At 36.2% G+C, this 23004-nt stretch overlaps 1 protein-coding gene across 2 annotated transcripts; it reads left to right on the forward strand.

Moving 5' to 3' along the window:
• The first annotated feature begins 1433 nt into the window (after positions 1-1433).
• LOC115511941 (arylamine N-acetyltransferase 1) lies at positions 1434-21844 on the forward strand. 2 transcript variants are annotated; one of them, XM_030312488.1, is made up of 3 exons: positions 1434-1511; positions 20683-20898; positions 21022-21844. In XM_030312488.1, exons 2-3 carry the CDS (start codon positions 20689-20691, stop codon positions 21559-21561), a joined length of 750 nt encoding a protein of 249 aa, XP_030168348.1. In that variant the 5' UTR covers positions 1434-1511; positions 20683-20688; the 3' UTR covers positions 21562-21844. The 2 variants fall into 2 exon arrangements, with proteins under 2 accessions (XP_030168348.1, XP_030168347.1); XM_030312487.1 differs by having other exon boundaries at positions 20683-21844.
• The last annotated feature ends 1160 nt before the right edge of the window (positions 21845-23004 follow it).

The raw sequence follows: 23004 nt of genomic DNA on the forward strand, positions 1-23004 counted from the left end.
ACCCTTGCATTTCATTCATAAACAGAAAACTTTGAAGGGTCAATAGGAATATGAAAAACTTCTGAAACCCACCAGTAATTTCGATGTGTAAATTAAAGCAACACTAACCTATCACCTTAGGCATATACAATCGGCAGACATCTGAATGCTGCTAACATAAAGTGTCAATCATGATATGAGGGAAATGGGAATTTTTCTACTCAGAAGGATGATAATTATCAGTGAAATTAAGTACACATATGTCCTGTCCCCAGCACATTTCATTGCTGATGTATATCCAAGCAAAGTCTCATGTCCATCTACAGGAAAAGTACTCATCATAGCAGTGTTTGTAGTAATGAAGAGTGGAGGCAACGCAAGGTGTCCGTCACCAGTTGGTCTAGTCAGCTAAATGGTCTTAGGTTGGTTTCTTCTAAAACTGGACCCTGAGATGTAAATTTGCATTCAAGTAGCTTATTTGGGTGGTGATTTAAGGAAGCACCAGTGTAGGAGCGGGAAAGTGAGACAGGGGCAGTGTGAGAATAAATAAAGGATACATTATGACAGGTTGCCTCTATGGACAAAGAGAGCTTAATCCCACTGGAGAACACTGGGAAACAGTGTTGTCCATGCCTCAGAGTAATGCCATCCAAGTGGGTAGAACACAAGGGTATTTATCTTCTTGTTCCCATCATGCTGTGCTGAGTGATGGTCCGAGGTACATTAAATTGCACCCATCTAGGTCCATCTAGCCTGCTCAGGATAGGACAAGAGAAAACCTCAGGTAAAGAGTCCCAATTTTGTGCAGCATGACACCAGATACATGAACTAGACCATTAGTATCAAAGAGAGAGCACAAGGGAACAACTGGGTCATGCAGATAAGCTTTAAAAGATAGTGTAGAGGGAAATGCATGGGAAACAGCAAAAGTTATAGACCTATACCATTAAGGTAAACTTAAAACACAAGGAGAAAATAAACCACATTACATATGTCACACTCATACCACATATGTGGACACATTTCAGACACACTACACAGTGGCTTTGGGTCCAGTGGCAAATGGGACTGAAGATGGAGAATGGAAGAAAGAAAAATAGAAACTGAGGGGTCTCACAGAACTTGATGAAGAAAGGTGGTCAAAACCTGAGGATTTAAAACACCCCTCTTCTGCCTCCTCTACTTTTCCTGGACCCCATCAAAACCCTCACCTTCCACATTACACATAGGACATCTGGCTTTGGGCTCTGTAAAAGCAGGAACTGTGTTAAATACAATGTAATACCTACCCCTCACAGCTTTTGGCCAGGGCTCATCAGATAATACAGCTCTCCACTCTTTCAATGAATAGATTTGAATCAGAGGTGCACAAGCAAAACTACATTTCCCAGAGATCTCTAGGTGATTATAACTCAACTTTGAGGGCGGAGCAGTTTGTAAGGCCAGGGAGGGCACTTCCTGTACTGGTGCTGGAAGTGGGAGGACAGAAGGCAGGCAGCCTGCTTCCTAGTTGAGAGTCCTAGTGGAACTCGGTAAGTGACTTGTCTGTGCTTTGAAATTGGGGCTTATTCCTATCTTAAATGTTGAGTCCAGAGGACTAGATACTACATTTGCCTGAATTTTAGGTCCCAGGGTGGTTCAGGAAGTTTGGCTAACACATACTTTACATTCTTATGCTATAACTACTATACAGCATATAAGGTCACAGACCCTTGATTCAAACCGTCTGGGTTATGGTCAAAGCCACACCACATCTTAGCTATGAGGACTTAGGTCACTCTACATCTCTAAAAGTCAGTTTGTTCATCAGTAAAATGGAAGTAATAAGAGAACTTACTTAAAAGGATTGTGTGGATTAGAGAAGTGTGTTAAAAGACAGCTAATGTGTATAATGAGTGTTTCAGGGAGCTGAATTTCCCTCTTGGATAATTGAAGCAGTGGTGTCCACCTCCTCTGTCCCCAACTGGCTGTGTCCCAAAGGGCCCAGTTAGTCCTGCAGGCAGCAAGTCCATATTTCCTGTTTCTCCTGCATTAGCTGATCAGAAATTCTCTAATAATCTGAAATGCCCAGGGAGGCTGGGTTGCACTGTCTGCAATGTTTAAAGGAATTCCCACAAGTTTTATCGTACTGAAAAGAGGCTTAGTGGGGAGGGTGCCAGGAGCCATAACTGACAAATATCAACTCCTTCACTGTTGGCAGACGGAGGATGCCACTCCCTGAGCACAGATGTACAGAATTCCATAGAAGAGGAAACCTACTGAGGCAGGACAACCACAGGAGGAAGGGGTCCAATGGGCTCTCCACCCTGGACAATTGCTCCCATGTTCTGCCATGATTCTCACAACAGAATGCCCGTTGGCACTTTTTAAATAATTGCTCTTTCCCTTCCACAGGGCTATTTCAGTTTCTCAGTCACAAAACAGCTGACCCCCACCCTCTCCCAATCCAAAGGAAGTTAGCTGTCAACTATTTAGCTGCATCTTGTCAGAGACCTATTTTTTTTTCCTTTATAGGCTTAAAAAGTTCAGAGCTAACTTAAACATAGGCAATTTTACCTTCAGATCTGATTTCTGCTTCTCTGAGGAGGGCAAAAACAAAATAAAACAAAACTCTCAGAACTTCCTGCTTCCTGGGGCCGATTCCAACTGTCTTTAGCCATACCAACTGCTTCTCTGGGTGGGGCTTTTCAGTGCACAGTTCAAGGATGGTCTGTGGACATAGCTTGCCTGGAACTTCTCCTTTTCCATCTGGAACATTATTGGGCTGGTCACTTGCCTCTGGGAGTGGGCTGGGTTGTAGTGTCATTGGGGTGGGCCTCAGAGCCAAAATAAGATGGGATGGATAAGATGGGAAGGGAAAGGGAAGGAAGGGAAGGGAGGAGGAAAGAAAAAACACATAGAAAAGTTATTCAGGAGGACTCCTTAAAATTATTTTATTCAACTCGGCATTCTATTCCTAGCTACCTATCCAAAAGACTGGAGAACAGATACTGAAAATGTACTTGAACACAAATGTTCATAGTTTGTGCTATTCATAATAGCTAAAAGTGGACACAACCCAAATTCTCATCAAGGAATGAAGAAGTAAACAAAATCATCTATTTATACTATGGATAGTACTAATCATAAAAGGAATGAAGTGTTTTGCTTAAGCACTCTTTGTTAGAGTTCTGGAGACTTGGAAGCCCACTTCTGATTTGTACAGTTATGTGTGTATTGACATCCTACCTCCCCTTGCTGTAGGAGTCTACTTCCTCAGTCCAGAGGACTGATTCTTGGTCTATCTTTCAAGACAAAATGAGGTAGGAAGAAAGCAAAGTGTCTTGTGACTTCTAAAGGCACAAATCTCATTCATGAAGCTTCCAACTTCAAACCCTAGTTTTCTTCCAAGGCTCCCTCTATTTCTTAATACTATCATATTGGAGAGGTGCAAACATTCAGCCCACAACAAAACTGTTGTAGTTCTTTTCCATGTAATAAGCCATGTTGTCCTGTCTACAGCTTAGTAAAGTAATATCAAACTGTCATCTTGTAATTCTAATTTATGGGAATACTCTGAGGCACAGGGTGACAAGAGGTTTTTCTGAGGTTATGTAGCTAGTAGGGGAAGAGTGAGAATTCTGTCGCTGGACAGTAATTTTCAACTTTGATTGCACTTTGAATTTACCTGCGGAGTTTTTATTTTTATTATTTTCTTTTTTACTGAAGTAATTGATGTTGAATTTTATATGTTTCAGGCATAAAACATGATTCTGTATTTATATACATTGTGAAGTTATCACCAATAACTTCACTATCCGTCACTGTAAAATCATTGCATATTATTAACCATATTCCCTACATTGTATATTGTATTCCCATGTCTTACTTATTTTATAACTGAAAGTTGGTATTTTAATCCCCTTCTCTTTAGCCTATCCCTCCACACTTCTCCTCTCTAAGAAACCAGCAGATTAGCCTTGTATCTATGAGTCTGTTTCTCTTGTTTGTTTTGTTTTATAGATTACACATATAAGTGAAAGTATACAGTAGTTGTCTTTCTCTGTCTGACTCATTTCACTTAGCATAATACCCTGTAGGTCTGTCCATGTTGTTACAAATGGCAAGATTTGTAAATGGCTTAGTGGTATTCCATTATATATACTTACCATATCTTCTTGATCCATTCCTCTATCAATGGGCACTTAGATTCCTTCTATATTTTGACTATTGGAAGTAATCCCGCAATGAACTTAGGGGGTATATATTTTTTTGAATTAATGTTTCATTTTCATAAGTTAAATACCTAGAAATCAAATCGCTGGATTGCATGGTAGTTCTATTATTAATTTTTTGAGGAACCATCATACTGTCTTCCATAGTGAATGTACCAATTTAAATTCCCACCAACAGCACACAAGGATTCTCTATTCTCCACATCCTCACATATATTTGCTATTTGTGTTTTTTTCTTTTTAAGTAAACTCCTTGCCCAATGTGGGGCTTCAATTCATGATCCCAAGATCAAAAGTCATATGTTCTACTGACTGAGTCAGCCAGTCACCCAAACACTTGCTATTTCTTTTTTGATACTAGCCATTCCAACAGTGTGAGGTGATAGATGTATCATTGAGGTTTTGATTTCTATTTGCCTGGTGATTAGTGATGCTAAGCATCCTTTCATGTACCTGTTGGCCATCTGTATGTCTTCTTTGGAAACACGTCTTCAGGTGCTCTGCCTATTTTTTTATTTCAAGTTTTTAGTTAAACTCTAGTTAGTTAACATGGCAAATTGGTTTTAAGAATTCATTGGTTCACTACTTACCTATAACACCTAGTACTCATCACAGCAAGCGCCATCCTTAATACCCATCACCCATTTATCCCATCCCCCTCTCATCTCCCTCCATCAGTGCTCAGTTTGTTCTCTACAGTTAATTTGCTGCCCTCTACCTCTTTTTTCCACTTCTCCTATGTTCATCTGTTTTGTTTCTTAAATTCTACATATGAGTGAAATCATGTGGTATGTGTATTTCTATAACTGGTTTCTTTTACTTAGCATAATACACTCTAGCTCTTCTGTCTCGTTGCAAATGGCAAGATTTAATTCTTTTTGGTGGCTGAGAAATATTCTAGTGTGTGTGTATGTGTGTGTTTGTATATGTGCCACAACTTCTGTATCCATTTATCAGTCAATGGACATTTGGGCTTTTCCATAATATCCTGTTGTTGATAATGCCGCTATAAACTTTGGGGTGCATAAGCCCCTTTGAGTCAGTTATTTTACATCTTTTGGGTAAATAGTGCAATTGCTGGGTTGTAGTTCTGTTTTTTTTTTAATGTTTATTTTTGAGAGACAGAGACAGAGTGAGAGTTGGGGAGGGACAGAGAGAAAGGGAGACACAGAATCTGAAGCAGGCTCCAGGATTTTGGCTGTCAGCACAGAGCCAGACACAAGGCTCGAACTCATGAACAATGAGATCATGACCTGGGCCAAAGTTGGAAGCTTAACCAACTGAGCTACTCAGGCACCCCAAGGGTAGTTCTTTTTTTAACTTTTTTGAGGAAACTCCATACTGTTTTCCAGAGTGGCTGCACCAGTTTTCATTCCCACCAACAGTTAAGAGTGTTCCCCTTTCTCCAGAGGCAAGGGAAGCAAAAGCAAAAATCAACTACTGGGACTTCATCAAGATAAAAAGCTTCTGCACAGCAATGGAAACAATCAACAAAACTAAAGACAACCAATGGAATGAGAGAAGATATGCAAATGACATATCAGATAAAGGGTTAGTGTCCAAAATCTATAAAGAATTTATCAAACTAAACACCCCCCCAAAATAATTGACTAAACAAATGGGAGGAAGACCCATGAATAGACACTCTTCCATACAAAACCTACAGATGGCCAACAACACATGAAAAATGCTCATCACTCATCATCAGGGAAATACAAATCAAAACCACAATGAGATATTGCTTCATACCTGTCAGAATAGGTAAAATTAAGTTGGTGAGGTCCTCTGCCTATTTTTTAACTGGATTGTTTGTTTTTCATATCTTTTGAGTTAATTTTATATTTTGTATTTTAACCCCTTATCAATTATATCTTTTGTAAGTATCTTCTCCTATTCAGTAGGTTGCATTTTAGTTTTGTTGGTAGGTTTCTTTCCTGTTGAAAGCTTTTTAGTCTGATGTAGTCCCACTTATTTATTTTTGCTTTTGTTGTCCATGCCTAAAAGACAGATCTAAAAAAACATGTGCAAACCAATGTCTAAGAGCTGTGTATGCTTTCTTGTATCAGTTTCATAGTCTGGGGTCTCACATTTAAGTCATTTTGAGTTTATTTTTGTATGTGGTGTAAGAAGGCAGTCCAGTATCATTTTTTGCATGTGGTTATTTTAAACAATGCTGTTGGAAACATAAGAGTGCATATATCTTTTCAGTTAGTGTTTCTGTTTTCTTTGGGTAAATACCTAGTAGTGGAATTACTGGACCACATAGTAATTCTATTTTAAATTCTTTGAGAAACCTCAAAAACTCACTGTTTTTCACAGTGGCTTCACCAGCTTGCATTCTGACCAATGGTGCATGAGGTTTCTTTTTCCTATTTCCTTGGCAACACTTAGTCTTTCTTGTGGTTTTGATTTTAGCCATTCTAACAGGTGTGAGGTGAAATCTCATTGTTTTTATCTACATTTCCCTGATGACTAGTGATATTGAGTGTTTTCATGCATCTGTTGATGATCCTTATGTCTTCTTTGGAAAAATGTCTATTCATATTCAGGTCCTCTGCACATTTTCTAATTGGATTGTTTGTTCATTTGTTCTTGATAATGAGCTTGTGAGTTCTTTACGTATTCTGATATTAACCTCATCAGTTACTTATGTCCAAGACCTGACTGAATTGCCACAGGTGTATGTGTATTAATTTGGTATTCTACAACTTTACTGATTTCATTTATTACTTCTAATAGTTTTTTAGGTGGAATCTTTAGAGTTTTCTATATAAAGTATCATGTTTTCTGCTAATAGTGATAATTTTACTTGTTATTTCCACTTTGATTTTTTCTTTTCTTTTCTGATGTTGTGGCTAGAACTTCCAATACTATGTTGAATAATAGTGGCAATAGTGGGCATTCATCTTATTCTTGATCTTAGAGGAAAAACTTTCATCTTTTCACTGTTGATTATGATGTTGGCTGTTGTTTTGCATATATAGCCTTTATTGTTGAAGTATGTCTTCCATACCCACTCTGTTGAGAGATTTTATCATAAATGATATATTGAATTTTATAAAATGCTTTTTTCTGTATCTATTAAGATGACCATATTTTTTAACCCTTCTTTTTGCTAATATGATGTATTACTGTTGTTCATTTGTGAATGTTGTTGCATCTCTAGAATAAATCCCATTTGATCATGGTGTATGATCCTTTTAATATATTGTTGAATTTGGTTTGCTAAATTTTTTAGGATTTTTGCATTTGTGTTCATCAGGAATATTGGCCTGAAATTGTGTGTGTGTGTGTGTGTGTGTGAGTGTGTGTGTGTTGTGTGGTGTGTGGTGTCTTTCTGTGGTTTGGGTATGAGTAATACTGGCCTTCTTAAATGATTTTGGAAGCATTCCTCTTAATTATTTTGAAATATTTTCACCAGGATAGGTATTAACTCTTCTTTAAATGTTTGGTAGAATTTATCTTTTAAGACACGTGGGCTTTTGTTTGTTTGGAGTTGTTTGGTGTTTGGTTGGTTGATTTGTTTTTTTTGTTTTTTATTATTGATTCAATTTCATTAATAGTAATGTCTATTCAGATCCTCTGTTTCTTCCTAATTCTGTCTTGGAAGATATTTTCTAGACATTTATCCATTTCTTCCAGATTGTCCCATTTGTTGGCAGGTAATTGTTGTAATTTTTCACATAGTCTATCATTATTCTTTTATTTCTGTATTATCAGTTATAACTTCTCTCCCATTTCTGATTTTACTTATTTGGGTCTTTCTTTTTCTTGAGATGTTTGGCTAAAGGTTTGTCAATTTTTTTTTCTTTTCAAAGAACCAACTCTTAGTTTCACAAATCTTTTTTTATGTTTTTTTAGTCTCTATTTATTTTTACTCTCATCTTTATTATTTCCTTCCTTGTACTAACTTTAGACTTTGTTCTTTTTCTAGTTACTTCAGGTATAAGGTTTGACTATTTCAGTATTTTTATTTCTTGGGATAGGCCCACATTGCCGTAAATTTCCCTTTTGGAACTATTTTTGCTGCATCCCAGAGGTTTTGAGCCATAGTGTTTCCATTTTCATTTGTTTTGAGTTATATTTTGATTTCCTCTGATTTCTTTGTTGACCTATTGGTTGTTTAGTATCATATTGTTTAGTCTCACAGGTATGTGGTTTTTCCAGTTTTCTCCTTGTAATTGACTTCTAATTTCAAACTGTTGTGGTCTGAAAAGAAGGTTGATATGATTTCAGTCTTCTTAAATTAATTATTGTTTGTAGCCTAAAATGTAATCTATCTTTGAGAATGTTCCATGTGCACTTGAAAAAAAATATGTATTCTGTTGTTTTTGATGACATGTGCTATCTATATTTTTTTATTTATTTAAATGCAAGTTAGTTAACATACAGTGAAGTCTTGGCTTCAGGAGTAGAACCCAGTGATTCATTACTTATATATAACACCCAGTGCTCATCCCAACAAGTGCCCTCCTTAATGCCCATCACCCATTTAGCTCACCCACCAATCTCTCTTCCAGCAACCCTCATTTCTCTACATTTAAGAGCCACTTATGGTTTGCTTCCCTCTCTGTTTTTTCCTTATTTTTCCTTTCCTTCCCTTTGTTCATGTGTTTTGTTTCTTAAATTCCACATGAGTGAAATCATGATATTTCTTTCTCTGACTGAAGTATATCATGTAGCATAATATACTCTAGTTCCCTTCATGTTGCAGCAAATGACAAAATTTCATTCTTTTTCATCGCCAAGTAATATTCCGTTGTATATATATACTACATCTCTAGCCATTCATCAGTAGATGGACATTTGGGCTCTTACCCATAATTTGGCTATTATTGATAGCATTGCTATAAACATTGGACTGCATGTGCCCCTTTGAATCAGCATTTTTATATCCTTTGGATAAACACCTTGTAGTGCATTTGCTGGGTCACAGGGTAGTTCTATTTTTAATTTTTTTAGGAACTTCCACACTGTTTTCCAGAGCAGATGGGCCAGTTTACATTCCCACCAACAGTGCAAAAGAGTTCCCCTTTCTCTGCATCCTCACCAAGGTCTTTTGTTTCCTGAGTTGTTAATTTTAGTCATTCTGACAGGTGTGAGGTAGTATCTCATTGTAGTTTTGATTTGTATTTCCCTGATAAGTGATGTTGAGCATTTTTCATGTGTTGTTGGCCATCTGTAGGTCTTGCATGGAAAGGTGTCTATTCATGTCTTCCTCCCATTTGTTTAGTGGATTATTTGTGTTTTTGGGTGTTTAGTTTCATAAATTCTTTATAGATATTGGGTACTAATCCTTTATCCGATATGTCATTTGCAAATATCTTCTCCCATTCCATTGGTTGTCTTTTAGTTCTGTTGATTGTTTCCTTTGTTGTGCAGGAGTTTTCATCTTGATGAGGTCTCAATAGTTCACTTTTGTGTTTTATTTCCCAGGTTCCAGAGTCATGTCTAGTGAGAAGTTGCTGAGGTTGAGGTCAAAGAGATTGCTGCATGTTTTCTCCTGTAGGATTTTGATGGTTTCCTGTCTCATATTTAGGTCTTTCATCCATTTTGAGTTCATTTTTGTGTATGATGTAAGAAAGTGGTCCAGTTTCATTTTTCTGCATGTCACTGTCCAATTTTCTCAGCTGCAAGGTTGGTTACATACTCACAAATCAGTCAATGTGATACACCAACCCTGAAGCCCAGGAATAAATGCCAGTCGATCATTCTTTAATGTACTGTTGAGTTCATTTTGCTAGTATCTTGCTGAGAATTTTTGCATCTAGTTTCAGATGCAAAAGACCAGGATGTTTGTCTGTAATTCTTTTCAGTGGAGTCCTTGTTTGGTTTTAGAATCAAGGTAATGCTGGCTTCAGAGAATGAGTTTGGAAGCTTTCCTTCTATTTCTAGCTTTTGGAACAGTTTGAGAATAGGTATTAACTTTTCTTTAAAAGTCTGGTAGAATTCCTCTGGGAAGACATCTTGCCAAGACACTTGTTTGTTGGAGAATTTTGATTCAATTTCTTTGCTGGTTAGGAGTCCATTTAAATTTTATATTTCTTCCTGTTTCAGTTTTGGTTGTTTGCGCATTTCTAGGAATTTGTCCATTTCTTCCAAATTGCCTAGTTTGTTGGCATATGATTTTTCATAGTGTTCTCTTATAATTGTATTTCTGTGGTGTTGATTGTGATCTCTCCTCTTTCATTTGTGATTTTGTCTGAGTCTTTCTCTTTTCTTTTTGATAAGTCTAGCTAGGGGATTGTCAACTTTGTCAATTCTTTCAAAGAACCAGGTCTTGGATTCATTTATTTGTTCTGTTTTTTGTTGTTGTTGTTTCTATATTGTTTATTTCTGCTCAAATCTTTATTATTTCCCTTTTCTGTTGGGTTTAGGCTTTATTTGCTGTTCCTTTTCTAGCTCTTTTAGGTGTAAGGTTAGGCTGTATATTTGGGACTTTTTTGTTGTTACTTGAGATAGACCAGAGTTCAATGTACTTTCCCTTAGGACTGCATCCCAAAGGGTATGGACTGTCATGTTTTCATTTTCATTTGTCTCCATGTATTTTTAAAAATTTCTTCTTTAATCTCCTGGCTAACCTATTTATTCCTTAGTAGGATGTTCTTTAACCTCCATGTATTTGAGGACTTTCCAAATTTTTTCTTGTTGTTGGCTTCAAGTTTCATAACATTGTGATATGAAAATATGCATGGTTTGATCTTGATCTTTTTATACCTGTTGAGGCCTGATTTCTGATCCTATATGTGATCTATTCTGAAGAATGTTCCAGGTGCACTCGGGAAGAATGTGTATTTTGCTGTTTTAGGATTAAATATTCTGAATATATCTGTTAAGTCCATCTCATCCAGGGTGCCATTCAAAGCCTTTGTTTCATTGTTCATTTTCTGCTTAAATTATTTGTCCCTTGCTGTAATCACCATATTACAGTCTCCTCCTGGGGCACCTGGGTGGCTCATTCAGTTGAGCCTCTGATTTTGACTCAGGTCATGATCTCACAGTTCATTAGTGCAAGTTCCGCATACAGGTCTCTGCTGTCAGCACAGAGCACACTTTGGATCCTCTGTCCCCTGCTCTTTCTGCCCCTTCCCCACTCATGTGTGTGTGAGCACTCTCTCTCTTAAGCATAAATATTTTTGTTTTAAAAAGTCTTCTACCATTATGGTATTGTTATCAAGGAGTTTATGTTTGTTATTAATTGATTTATTGTTTGGGTTTTTCCAAGTTGGGGGCATAAATATTTACAATTGTTAGATCTTCTTGATGGCTAGACCTCTAAACTGTGATATAATGCCTTTCTTCATCTCTTGTTACTATCAGTATCTATTAAGTTTTCTGGTCTAATAGTACATTTAAGGTGGCATTTCTTATTGATTTTCTCTCTGGATGATCTATTTATTGATGTTAGTGGAATGTTAAAATCTATTATCCTATTACTGTCGGTTTCTCACTTTCTGTATGTTAGTATTGCTTTAAGTATTTAGGTGCTGCTATGTCAGGTGCACCTAACAGTGTTATATATGTAAGCGTTATATCCACTTGTTGTGTTGATCCCTTTATTGTTATGTAATGCCTTTTTCTGGTCTCATTACAATCTTTGCTTTAATGTCTATTTTGTCTCATATACGGATTGCTACCCCAGCTTTCTTTCTGTTTCCATTCACAAAATATCTTTTTATGTCCCATTACTTTCAGTCTTTTTGTGTGTGTTTTTTTTAATTTTATTTTATTTTTATTTTATTTTTTTTCAATATATAAAATTTATTGTCAAATTGGTTTCCATACAGCACCCAGTGCTCATCCCAAAAGGTGCCCTCCTCAATACCCATCACCCACCCTCCCCTCCCTCCCACCCTCCATCAACCCTCAGTTTGTTCTGTTAAGAGTCTCTTATGCTTTGGCTCTCTCCACTCTAACCTCTTTTTTTTTTTTTTCCTTCCCCTCCTCCATGGGTTTCTGTTAAGTTTCTCAGGATCCACATAAGAGTGAAAACATATGGTATCTGTCTTTCTCTGTGTGGCTTATTTCACTTAACATCACACTCTCCAATTCCATCCACGTTGCTATAAAGGGCCATATTTCGTTCTTTCTCATTGCCATGTAGTACTCCATTGTGTATATAAACCACAATTTATCCATTCATCAGTTGATGGACATTTAGGCTCTTTCCGTAATTTGGCTATTGTGTGTGTGTGTGTTTTTTTTTAAATCAAGTGAGTCTCTTGTATGCAGCATATGTCTGTGTCTTGTTATTTTTATTCATTTAGCCAATCTGTGTATTTTAATTGGAGCATTCTGTTCTTTTACATTTAAAGTAGTTATTGATAAGTATGTGCTTATAGCCTTTTTTTGTTGTTTTCTGTTTGTTTTTCTATTTCTTTGTTCTTTTCTTTTCCTCTTGATATCTTTTCTAAGTTTGTGGCTTTCCCTAGCGTTGTTTATTTTTATTTCTTATTTCTCTTGTGTATAGACATTGATTTGTGGTTACCATGAGGTTTATATGTAACATCCTATGTACATAGCAGACTATCTTAAGTTGAGGGTCACTTAAGTTGAACTGCATCCTAAAAGTACACTTTTACTACCCCCACATTTTATGTTTTTGATGTTATTTTACATGGTATTATTTTATTGTTGTATATTATTATTATTTAATTTTGTTATTATTTGATTTTACTAATTATTGTGACTGGGTGATTTTGTTACTTTTGTTTTTAGATTACATACTAACTATAAATGTCTGATCCACTATCTTTACTATATGTTTATCAGGGAAATTTTTTCTTTCATAATATTCTTATTTAGATACGGCTTTTTTTCTTTTGCTTAAGGAAGTTTTCTTAACATTGCTTGCAAGGCTTGTTGGGTATTGATGAACTCCTTTAACTTTTACTTGTCTGAGTACATTCTTATCTCTCCTTCAATTCTAAGTCATAACTTTACCAGACATTTGAATATATTGGGCCATTCTTTCTGGCCTACAAAATTTCTACTGAAAAATAGAAAAAAGTTTCTACCGAAAAATCTGCTAGTCTTATTGAGGTTCCCTTGTACATAACTAGCTTTTTTTTCTCTACCTGCTTTTCAGATTTTCTCTTTAACTTCAACTGTTGACATGTTAGTTACAATGTGTCTTGGTGTGGGTCCCTTTGGTTCATCTCACTTTAGACAGTAGTTACAAACGATTCCATCTGAATCAATAATTTATTTGTGCTACTCATTGTCTTGAGTGGTAGGGAACCACCCCATGAGGTCTCTCCCTGGATAAATCTATTTAAATTTTTTTTAAAGCTCTTGCTTGTAACTTCCTTTTAGGAGACAATAAGGGTTTCCTTAACAAAAAAAAAAAAATTAAAACCACTGATGCACATGTAAAATACAGAGATTCTAGAGACTGGAAACTAGACAGCAAATTCTACATACCAACCTTCTCTCCAGGTGTACATTCAAAATGGTAAATTGTAATTGAAGTAACATGTCAATTAAGGATAAGTCACTTAAGGATAAATCACAGCAGTCCATTCAACCACTTAATATTGATCATTCAAAAAAAACCATCCATTTTATCTACAGAAAAAAACAAGTGTCTTTTATCTGATATTCAAGGCCCTTTATTGTTGGCCTTATTCTGTATATCTTACCTTCCTTCATACAGCTCTCCAAAATAACCATCAATGCGACTTAAGTCAGTTTCCCATAATCAGACACTGAGACAAGGACCCATGTGCAAGTGACATATTAAGGAAGTTCTTCTGAGAGAAACCAAGTTTCAGCTTCAGTGAGAACTATAAGTTTGTCCAGACACAAAGCAAGCACCTGGGTTTTCAAAACCTCCCACCAGTAAGTCACTGACCGAGGGCAGCCTTAGAAGCCTGTCATTTTCAGCTTTCCAGAGAGAGAGAGGCAAAGCAGATGTAGAAGCCCTCAAGGAATTCTCCAAAGCAGGTCTAGGGTGCAGGTCCTTATGCATAAGAATGCAAAAGTTATACCACCTCATACCTGTCAGAATAGCTAAAATTTAAAATTCAGGAAACAACAGATGTTGGCAAGTATGTGGAGAAAGGGAAACCTTTTTGCACTGTTGGTGGTAATGCAAACTGGTACAGCCACCATGGAAAATAGTATGGAGGTTCTTCAAAAAAAAGAATTACCCTATGACCAGCATTTGCACTACTAGGTATCTATCCAAAGGATACAAAAATGATGATTTGAAGGGGCACAGGTACTCCGTTTATAGCAGTGCTATCAACAATAGCCCAAATGTTCATCGACTGATGAATGGATTAAAGAATGTGGTGTATATATACAATGGAATACTACTTGGTGATCACAAAGAATGAAATCTTGCCATTTGCAACAACATGGATTGAACTAGAGTGTATTATGCTAAGCAAAATGAATCAGTCAGATAAGGAAAAATATATGATTTCATTCGTGGAATTTAAGAAACATAACAGAAAACATAGGGGAAGAGAAGGAAAAATAAGATAAAAACGGAAAGGGAGGCAAACCGTAACAGACTCTTAAATACAAACAGGGTTACTGGAAGGGAGATGGGTGTGGGGGATGGACTAAATGGGTGACGGGCATTAAGGAGGGCACTTGGTGGGATGAGCAGCTGGGTGTTATACGTGAGTGATGAATCCTTGGGTTCTGCTCCTGAAACCAATACTACTAACTTGAATTTAAATACATTTAAAAAAAAAACACAAAGCTAGGCCAAGCACAGCAAAATGGTAAAAGAGATCTGAGGTGATTTGAGTGGCTTACAGGCAGTATTCTCCCCACATTGTCCTTAGTTCTGAATCCTCACAAATCTCATGTGCCTGTCTAGGTACATACACTAAACATGCTCTGTTCTTCATCCCTTTGTACCTGTTTTGGAGGCCAATAGGTTTAAAGGGTTTCATTGAGTCACATTTTTTAATGTTTTTAAATTACTTCAGCTATAATTCTCATAAATTTTCTACTCTTTATTCTATAGTAAAGGGAGTCAATTCTGCGCAGCACTCCTTTATTTTGGCCTCTCTCTTCCTTATTTTTTCTCATTTTGATTTACATCTTCACTAACCACTGTAGAGGTAATATTTTTTTTTTTTAATTTTTTTTTCAACATTTATTTATTTTGGGACAGAGAGAGACAGAGCATGGAGGAGGGGCAGAGAGAGAGGGAGACAGAATCGGAAACAGGCTCCAGGCTCTGAGCCATCAGCCCAGAGCCTGACGCGGGGCTCGAACTCACCGACCGCGAGATCGTGACCTGGCTGAAGTCGGACGCTTAACCGACTGCGCCACCCAGGCGCCCCTGTAGAGGTAATATTTTGTCAAGGTAGCTTGTCATTGTTTTATTTCTCAAGTTTTTTTTTTTTCATGTTTGAGATTGTCTTTATATTTATGTTGCCTTCATGATTAAATTAAAAACTAACATAATCATCTGAGGGTCACACTTCCATTCAGTACTTTGTAAGCATAATTCAATTACTTCACATTTGGATACTTCTGTGAAGTATTCTGATGCCAGTCTTATTTTTCTGCCTTATAAATTGTTTGCTTTCTCTGCCTGATGCTTGAATAGTTAAATTTTGAATATTCAACAATTTAATCAGAATATATTCCGGTGCTGAATACGTTAAATCAGACTTTTCCCAAATCTTGTTTTTCTTGTGTTATAAATCTATTTTTTTTGCTTCATTTCAGGAATATGTCATCTCTTTCTCTATTTGTTAAAAGTTTACTTTTGAGACAGAGAGAGAGAGAGCACAAGCAGCGGAGAGGCAAAGAGAGGGAGAGAGACAGAATCTCAAACAGGCTCTGTGCTTACAGCACTGGGAGATCATGACCTGAGCCAAAATTAAGGGTCGGTAACTTAACAGACTGAGCCACCCAGGTGCCCCACTCTTTCTATTATGATTTTTGAGTTTTCTTCAGAAACACCAATTATCTTTACATTGAATCATCCTTGACTACTTTTTCTACTAGCTTTTCCTTGTTTAATGGCTTTATCTTTTTATTAACTCATAGTAATCTGAGTATCAAGTTTTTCTTCTACTTAAGAAATTTGAAATCATGCTGTATCTATATTGTTCCTTTCTGTTTATAATTGATTATGTGTTAGCTTTGTTTTTGTTCTTCATTAGTTTCCTAAGGCCTGGAATCTTTTGTTCCATAATACTGTATTATTTTAGCACCTCATCTTTTGGCTTTATTTTATAAGTCCTTTTTAAATGTTCTATTATTCCAAGTACCTGTGAAAAAATATTTTCATTGTTCAGTTATATTTTTCTTGAGTTGGTGGTCTTTCTTTGTATTTTACATAGTATGTCTTTTTCTTCTTATCCCAATCTCAGTATATTTGCATTCTGCTTTTTTATTATATTCATGTATGTGAGGCTCTGGCTCCCCCTTGGTTTCTTTTTTTTTTTAAGTTTATTTATTTAGAGATGGAGTGTGTGGGGGGGAAAGGCAGAGAGAAAGAGAGAGAGAGAGGGAGAGAGAATCTCAAGCAGGCTCTACACTGTCAGTGTGTAGCCCAATGCAGGTCTCAAACACATGAACCATGAGATCATGACCTGAGCTGAAATCAAGAGTCAGACATTTAACCAACTGATCCATCCAGGCTCCCCTCCCTCTTTGTTTCTTTAATATGACTGGGGAGGATGTCTGGTGGGGTGGGACTTGACTCTTCAATCTTTCAGTGGAAATGAATTATGACAGAAGATCGTTGGGTGGCCAATCTTCTGTATATAAGCAGTTCTTTTCTGGTGACACCATACATTAAAAACATTACCTTATTTTTCTGTGCCAATATCCCCAAGTATACTTTACACCTAAAGGAAGACCAGGTACTACCATTACATACTGGTGTTTCTGTGTTTGGTAAATCTTGTAGTAATCAGGGGCATGAAACATGTTTTACTCTTCCTTGCTGATCCCATGACAATCATCTTGTTGCTTCTGAGCCTCCTTGGCTTCCACAATGTCCATGACTAGAATTCCATCAGTGCTGCTGTCATTTCCTGTGGCTATACTTTCTACAGTGTCTCCTACATAATTCAGATATTCACTTTTAGTCCTTCTTTTCTGTTTGCATTTTAGGGATTTTTTAAAAAATAATTCACTGTCCACCAAACTACTTTTTTGTTTGCAAGGGAAATCACAATATATATTTTATTATCTTATCTATTATTCTAGAGTTAAGGCCAGAAATAAGAAATTTCTAATTATTCTGAATGGAAACTAAAAATCATTCCCCTTCTAATTTGCCTAAGATATTAAGTACCTTTATGAAACTTCTCAGCACTCGTATAAGTATGTTCATTTTGTCCTTCTTTGAGTTTTACATTTATCTTTAAGCTGGAGGCAAAGGGTATATCACTTCACAGAGTATGCTACAAATCACTTATAAAGCTAATAGCATTTCCAATGCGATATTTCCCTTCCAACTACTTTTTACTTTCCCAGTAGAAATATTCACTATTTCCCAGTGAAATGCTTTCCCAGCATTTTGCTTTGAATCACTTTAGTTACACACAATTTCTTATGTTTAGTCACAAAATACTCAAGTATTTTTTTAGTTACAACATGTTTGCATTGAGACTCCTAATAGAAACCGATTTTTTTTAGTGACATACAGTTACTAAATTCTAATTTAAAATTCTATCTTAAGGGCGCCTGAGTGGCTCAGTCGTTAAGCATCAGACTTCGGCTCTGGTCATGATCTCACAGTTGATGAGTTCGATTGAGCTCAAGCCCTGATTGAGGTGAACACAAGCCCATTTCAGGTAGAATGCAACCCATGCTTCAGGTAAAAGATAAGCCCCACTTTGTATGAACGCTGCTTCTCTCTCTCACTCTCTTTCCTCTGCCCCTTTTGGGACTCTCTCTCTCTCTGCCTCTTACTTTCATCTTCTCTCTCTCTCTCAAAAAAAATTATATCTTAAAATATATAATTATATTATATATATAATTATATATAATATATATAAAAGATATAATTTTTTATACTTTTTATACTTAAAAAGAGTATAAAGAGAAAGAGGGGAAAAAGGAAAACAAAACACTTGAAAACAAACTATGACAATTCAAAAATTATATAAAATAATTCCTAGTAGAAGTAATAATGGTCAGACCAAGAATCAAATGGCCAATCTATAACTACTTGATTCCCTTTCAATTAACCTTCACCTCTGTTCCTTATATATACATTTAGATTATTGGTTAGGTGCCAGAGAGGGTATGAGGTGTGTCTGGCTAATACCAGTTGTTCCTCTGTGCCTACATGGTAGAGTATTACGCTTGTTGGGAAAGATGCTTTTGAGATGACAAGAAATGTAATGGATCTAATAGATTTAAATAAAACAGTGTTTCAGATATCAAGAACAGAGAAAGGGAGTGCTAGCTGAGTCAAAAACAAGAGAAATAAAAGCATCTGAAAGAAATAGGAGAGAAAGAGAAATACTAAACTTATGACTATTAAACTTAAGCCTTTGTACCATGACATCTCAGGTTGTGCCACGTTGCAAAAAGGGTTTGCCTTGATATCTGTATAAATTATTGCAATTTGAGTCTCAGTAGTTTAAAACTGTTGACTAATTTCTTTTAAGATAAAGCATATCTAAAACTATATATCCTTTGTTCTAACATCACCTGTCCTTACTCAACACTGCTTCTGGATATAGAAATAAGGAAAGGTTTGGGATGGTCTGGCTAAATTACAGTTGTTCTCTGTTTCTGAGTGATAGTTTTAAAGCTTTTGTACATGTTGATAAAAGATACCAATGCAAATTAAGATGGAAGAAATGAAATTATTTGGAGAAAACAAAGTTGCAGACACCAAGAATGCAGAAATTTGAAACAATAACAAAATGGAAAGAAGAGTTGAGAAAAGAGAAAAAATACAAAAGAAATGACAATAAGGACAATAGAAACATATAGCTTATCACCACTAGCTTAGGGACAGGGCCTTTTGTTTCATGTCACTTCAGGCCATGTTATATTAACAATGGTAAGCACCACTGTTACAAGTAGTGTCTTACATGGATTAGGGCTCTTCACTAGCAGGGGACAGAAAACTTTTCTACATGAGATTTAACAAAATAAGTGCTTTTTTTTTTTTAGCTCACCTTAGCGGAAAGTCAAGAGATAATTAAGATTTTATTCATGTCTTTCTTGTCTTTTCCTCCTGCTTTTCTTTTCTCAACTCCATAAATTCTTTGTTGATATTATTTTTCAGCAAGTTTTCCTTGTAGCTTTGAGAAAATATCCTACCAGTGTTAGCCCTGCAGGAGAATATATCTGCTTAGGTTTCAGAAAAATTCCTTCAGTAGAGTCTCACTGACCCGACTTGGATAACATGCCATCCATGAGCAAAGCACTGGTCTAGAGCCTTTGTACTTTAAATTGGTCTTAGGTTAAATGTTCAGCTGAATATGTACAACTTATTCTTCATAAAATAGCCAGAAATATCAAAATGATTATGGTATACTTTGCTGAACTGAAACCTTCCCCTACTGTCCTTCTCACAGTGATTTTGCACTTCAGACTAAAGGCCAAAAGGCTGATATGGTTTATAGACCTATGTCACTTGTCTGATCTCATTTCAATCCACATTCCCCTCTCATCTGCTTCAATCACTAGCTTTCTACATGTTCTCTGAACATTCTAGGCAAGTGTACTTTTTTTGCTGTTTCTTCTGCCTAAGTGGTCCACACAATGTGGACATGGTTCATTCTCTCACATCCTTAAGATCACAATGAAACTTTCTTTGATGACTTTATTTGAAATTAAAGTTCTCTCAGTGAACAATGTGTATTCTTTCTTTGCTTTAGTTTTCCACAAAGCACTTATCATAATCTAAGAAATTGAATATTTTATTGGTTTATTTAATTTACTATTTATGTCAGCCCAATCCCTACTAAAATGTAAGATTTCTGTGGGCAAGCAAGCAGCAGATCAGTAGCAAATACATAGTAGGTATTCAGAAACTATATTGAATGAATTAATAAATCAGTGCACAAATGAATGTAAATCTTTGAGTGGGAAACTTTGACTATGGTTTTATCTAAAGGGGAAAGTGAATGGGTCAGGCACCATGAATAAAATGGACTTCTTTAATAATTCTCCTGTTTATATTAGGAATTATTTGTAAATCCTGTTTTGATACTGATTCAAACCTTGCTTTGTTCATCATGAAGAAAACCACATGTAAGCTCTTTATAATTTCGCTCCTCACTTATTCTGAATTTCCAATTTTTCATGTTCAAAATGTGAATGAAATGATAGTTTTCCTACAGGGTTACTAAGTCTACTAGGTGAATTTGTATTCATCAAAGTATTTTATACAATAAAAGCACTAAACAAAAGACTTATTATGGATCTTTATAACCACTGATTGTATTTACATATTAAAAATATGTTATAATTAAGCTAATAAAAGAAATTCAAATGGAAAAGAAATATATTTGTTTCTATTTTGTTGTCTTTCCCTTAGGGGATCATGGACATTGAAGCATATTTTGAAAGAATTGGTTATAAGAATTCTAGGAACAAATTGGACTTGGAAACATTAACTGACATTCTTCAGCACCAGATCCGAGCCATTCCCTTTGAGAACCTTAACATCCATTGTGGGGAAACCATGGAATTGGGCTTGAAGGCCATTTTTGAGCAAGTTGTGTGGAGGAACCGTGGTGGATGGTGTCTCCAGGTCAATCATCTTCTGTACTGGGTTCTGACCACAATTGGTTATGAGACCACAATGTTGGGGGGTTATGTGTACAGTACTGCAGCCAACAAATATAGTAATGCTATGATTCATCTCCTGCTGAAGGTGACTACTGAGGGTAAGAATTACATAGTGGATGCTGGATTTGGACGTTCTTACCAGATGTGGCAGCCTCTGGAGTTAATTTCTGGAAAGGATCAGCCTCAAGTGCCTTGCATCTTCCGCTTGACAGAAGAGAGAGGAATCTGGTACCTGGACCAAATCAGAAGACAGCAGTACATTGCAAATGAAGAATTTCTTAATTCTGATCTCCTGGAAAAAAATAAATACCGAAAAATATACTCCTTTACTCTTGAACCTCGAACAATTGAAGATTTTGAGTCTGTGAATACATACCTTCAGACATCTCCAACATCTGTGTTTACAAGCAAGTCATTCTGTTCCTTGCAGACATCTGAAGGGGTTCACTGTTTAGTGGGCTGCACCCTTACCTATAGGAAATTCAATTATAAGGACAATATGGATTTGGTAGAGTTTAAGGTCCTGAATGAAGAAGAAGTAGAACAAAAGCTGAAAAATACATTTAATATTTCCTTAGAGAGAAAGTTTGTGCCCAAACATGGTGATCAATTTTTTACCATTTAGAGTAAGGAGTAAAAATAGTCTTCAGTATTACTTCATGTACTGAAACTTTTTGTTATAGAAAATATTAAACATATATTAGAGAAAATAAACTAATAAGTGTTTATGTATTTATCACCGAATTTATCAACTATCAATTACCATATTTCCTCAATTGTTTGCACATTATATTAAAGAAAATTTCACTCTTAAAAATATCAGGATTTATAGTTAGATAACATTTTAAAGAATTATAATCAGGGGCGCCTGGGTGGCGCAGTCGGTTAAGCGTCCGACTTCAGCCAGGTCACGATCTCGCGGTCCGTGAGTTCGAGCCCCGCATCGGGCTCTGGGCTGATGGCTCGGAGCCTGGAGACTGTTTCCGACTCTGTGTCTCCCTCTCTCTCTGCCCCTCCCCCGTTCATGCTCTGTCTCTCTCTGTCCCAAAAATAAATAAACGTTGAAAAAAAAAAAAGAAATATAATCAGAAACTTTTCAAAATTAATAAGAAAAGTATTTTAAGGATGGCCTATGGTTTTCTTGGGTGAATATAGTGATTTGTGCTAGGAAATCTTCCATATTGGTTTGTGAAAATGAATGAAACTTCATTTAAAATAGAGTTGGGAGGCCAGAATGGGGAGCTCATACGCCCTACCACTTTTCATCAATTGCAGACCCCAACAAGATGTGTATCTTGTATTCACAATAAGAAGCTTACTTTACTCCAACAGTAAGAATTTTTCCTTGCCCTTCAACAAGACCAGCCAATGATACCACAATTCAGCCAATGAGTTGTCACTACCTTAGGCTCTTGCTTTCCTCCGATGCTTTCCTTTCATTCAGGCACCCCCAATTGCATTTTTAAACACTAACAACAGAATATTTGAAAAAGAAATTCACAATAGCATGAAAACAATAAAAACACTTAGGAATAAATTTAGCCACAAGAGTGAAAGATCTATACACTCAAAACTATAAGACAGTGATGAAATAATTAAAGACACACATGAAAAATAAAGAAGACACAAATTAAAAAAAAGATAAACCACGTTATGGATCACAAGTATTAACATTGTTAAAATATTCATACTGCTCAAGGTTATCCATAGAGGCAATGCAATCACTATCAAAATTTTAGTGACATTTTATACAAAAAGGGAACAATCTTAAAAAGTGTATGGAACCACAAAAGACCTTGAGTAGCCGAATCAATCTTGGGAAAGAACAGAGGTAAAAAAAATTCTCTCTCTGTTTCAAAAATAAATGAATATTAAATGTTAAATTATTCACACTGTTCAAGGTTATCCATAGAGGCAATGCAATCACTATCAAAATTTCAGTGACATTTTACACAAAAATGGAGCAATCCTAAAAAGCGTATGAAACCATAAAAGACTTGAGTAGCCAAAGCAATCTTGGGAAAGAAGAACAATGGTAAAAAAATACCTTCACTCTCTCTTTCAAAAA

Source organism: Lynx canadensis, chromosome B1 (assembly GCF_007474595.2).
Source record: "Lynx canadensis isolate LIC74 chromosome B1, mLynCan4.pri.v2, whole genome shotgun sequence".
NCBI lineage: Eukaryota > Metazoa > Chordata > Mammalia > Carnivora > Felidae > Lynx > Lynx canadensis.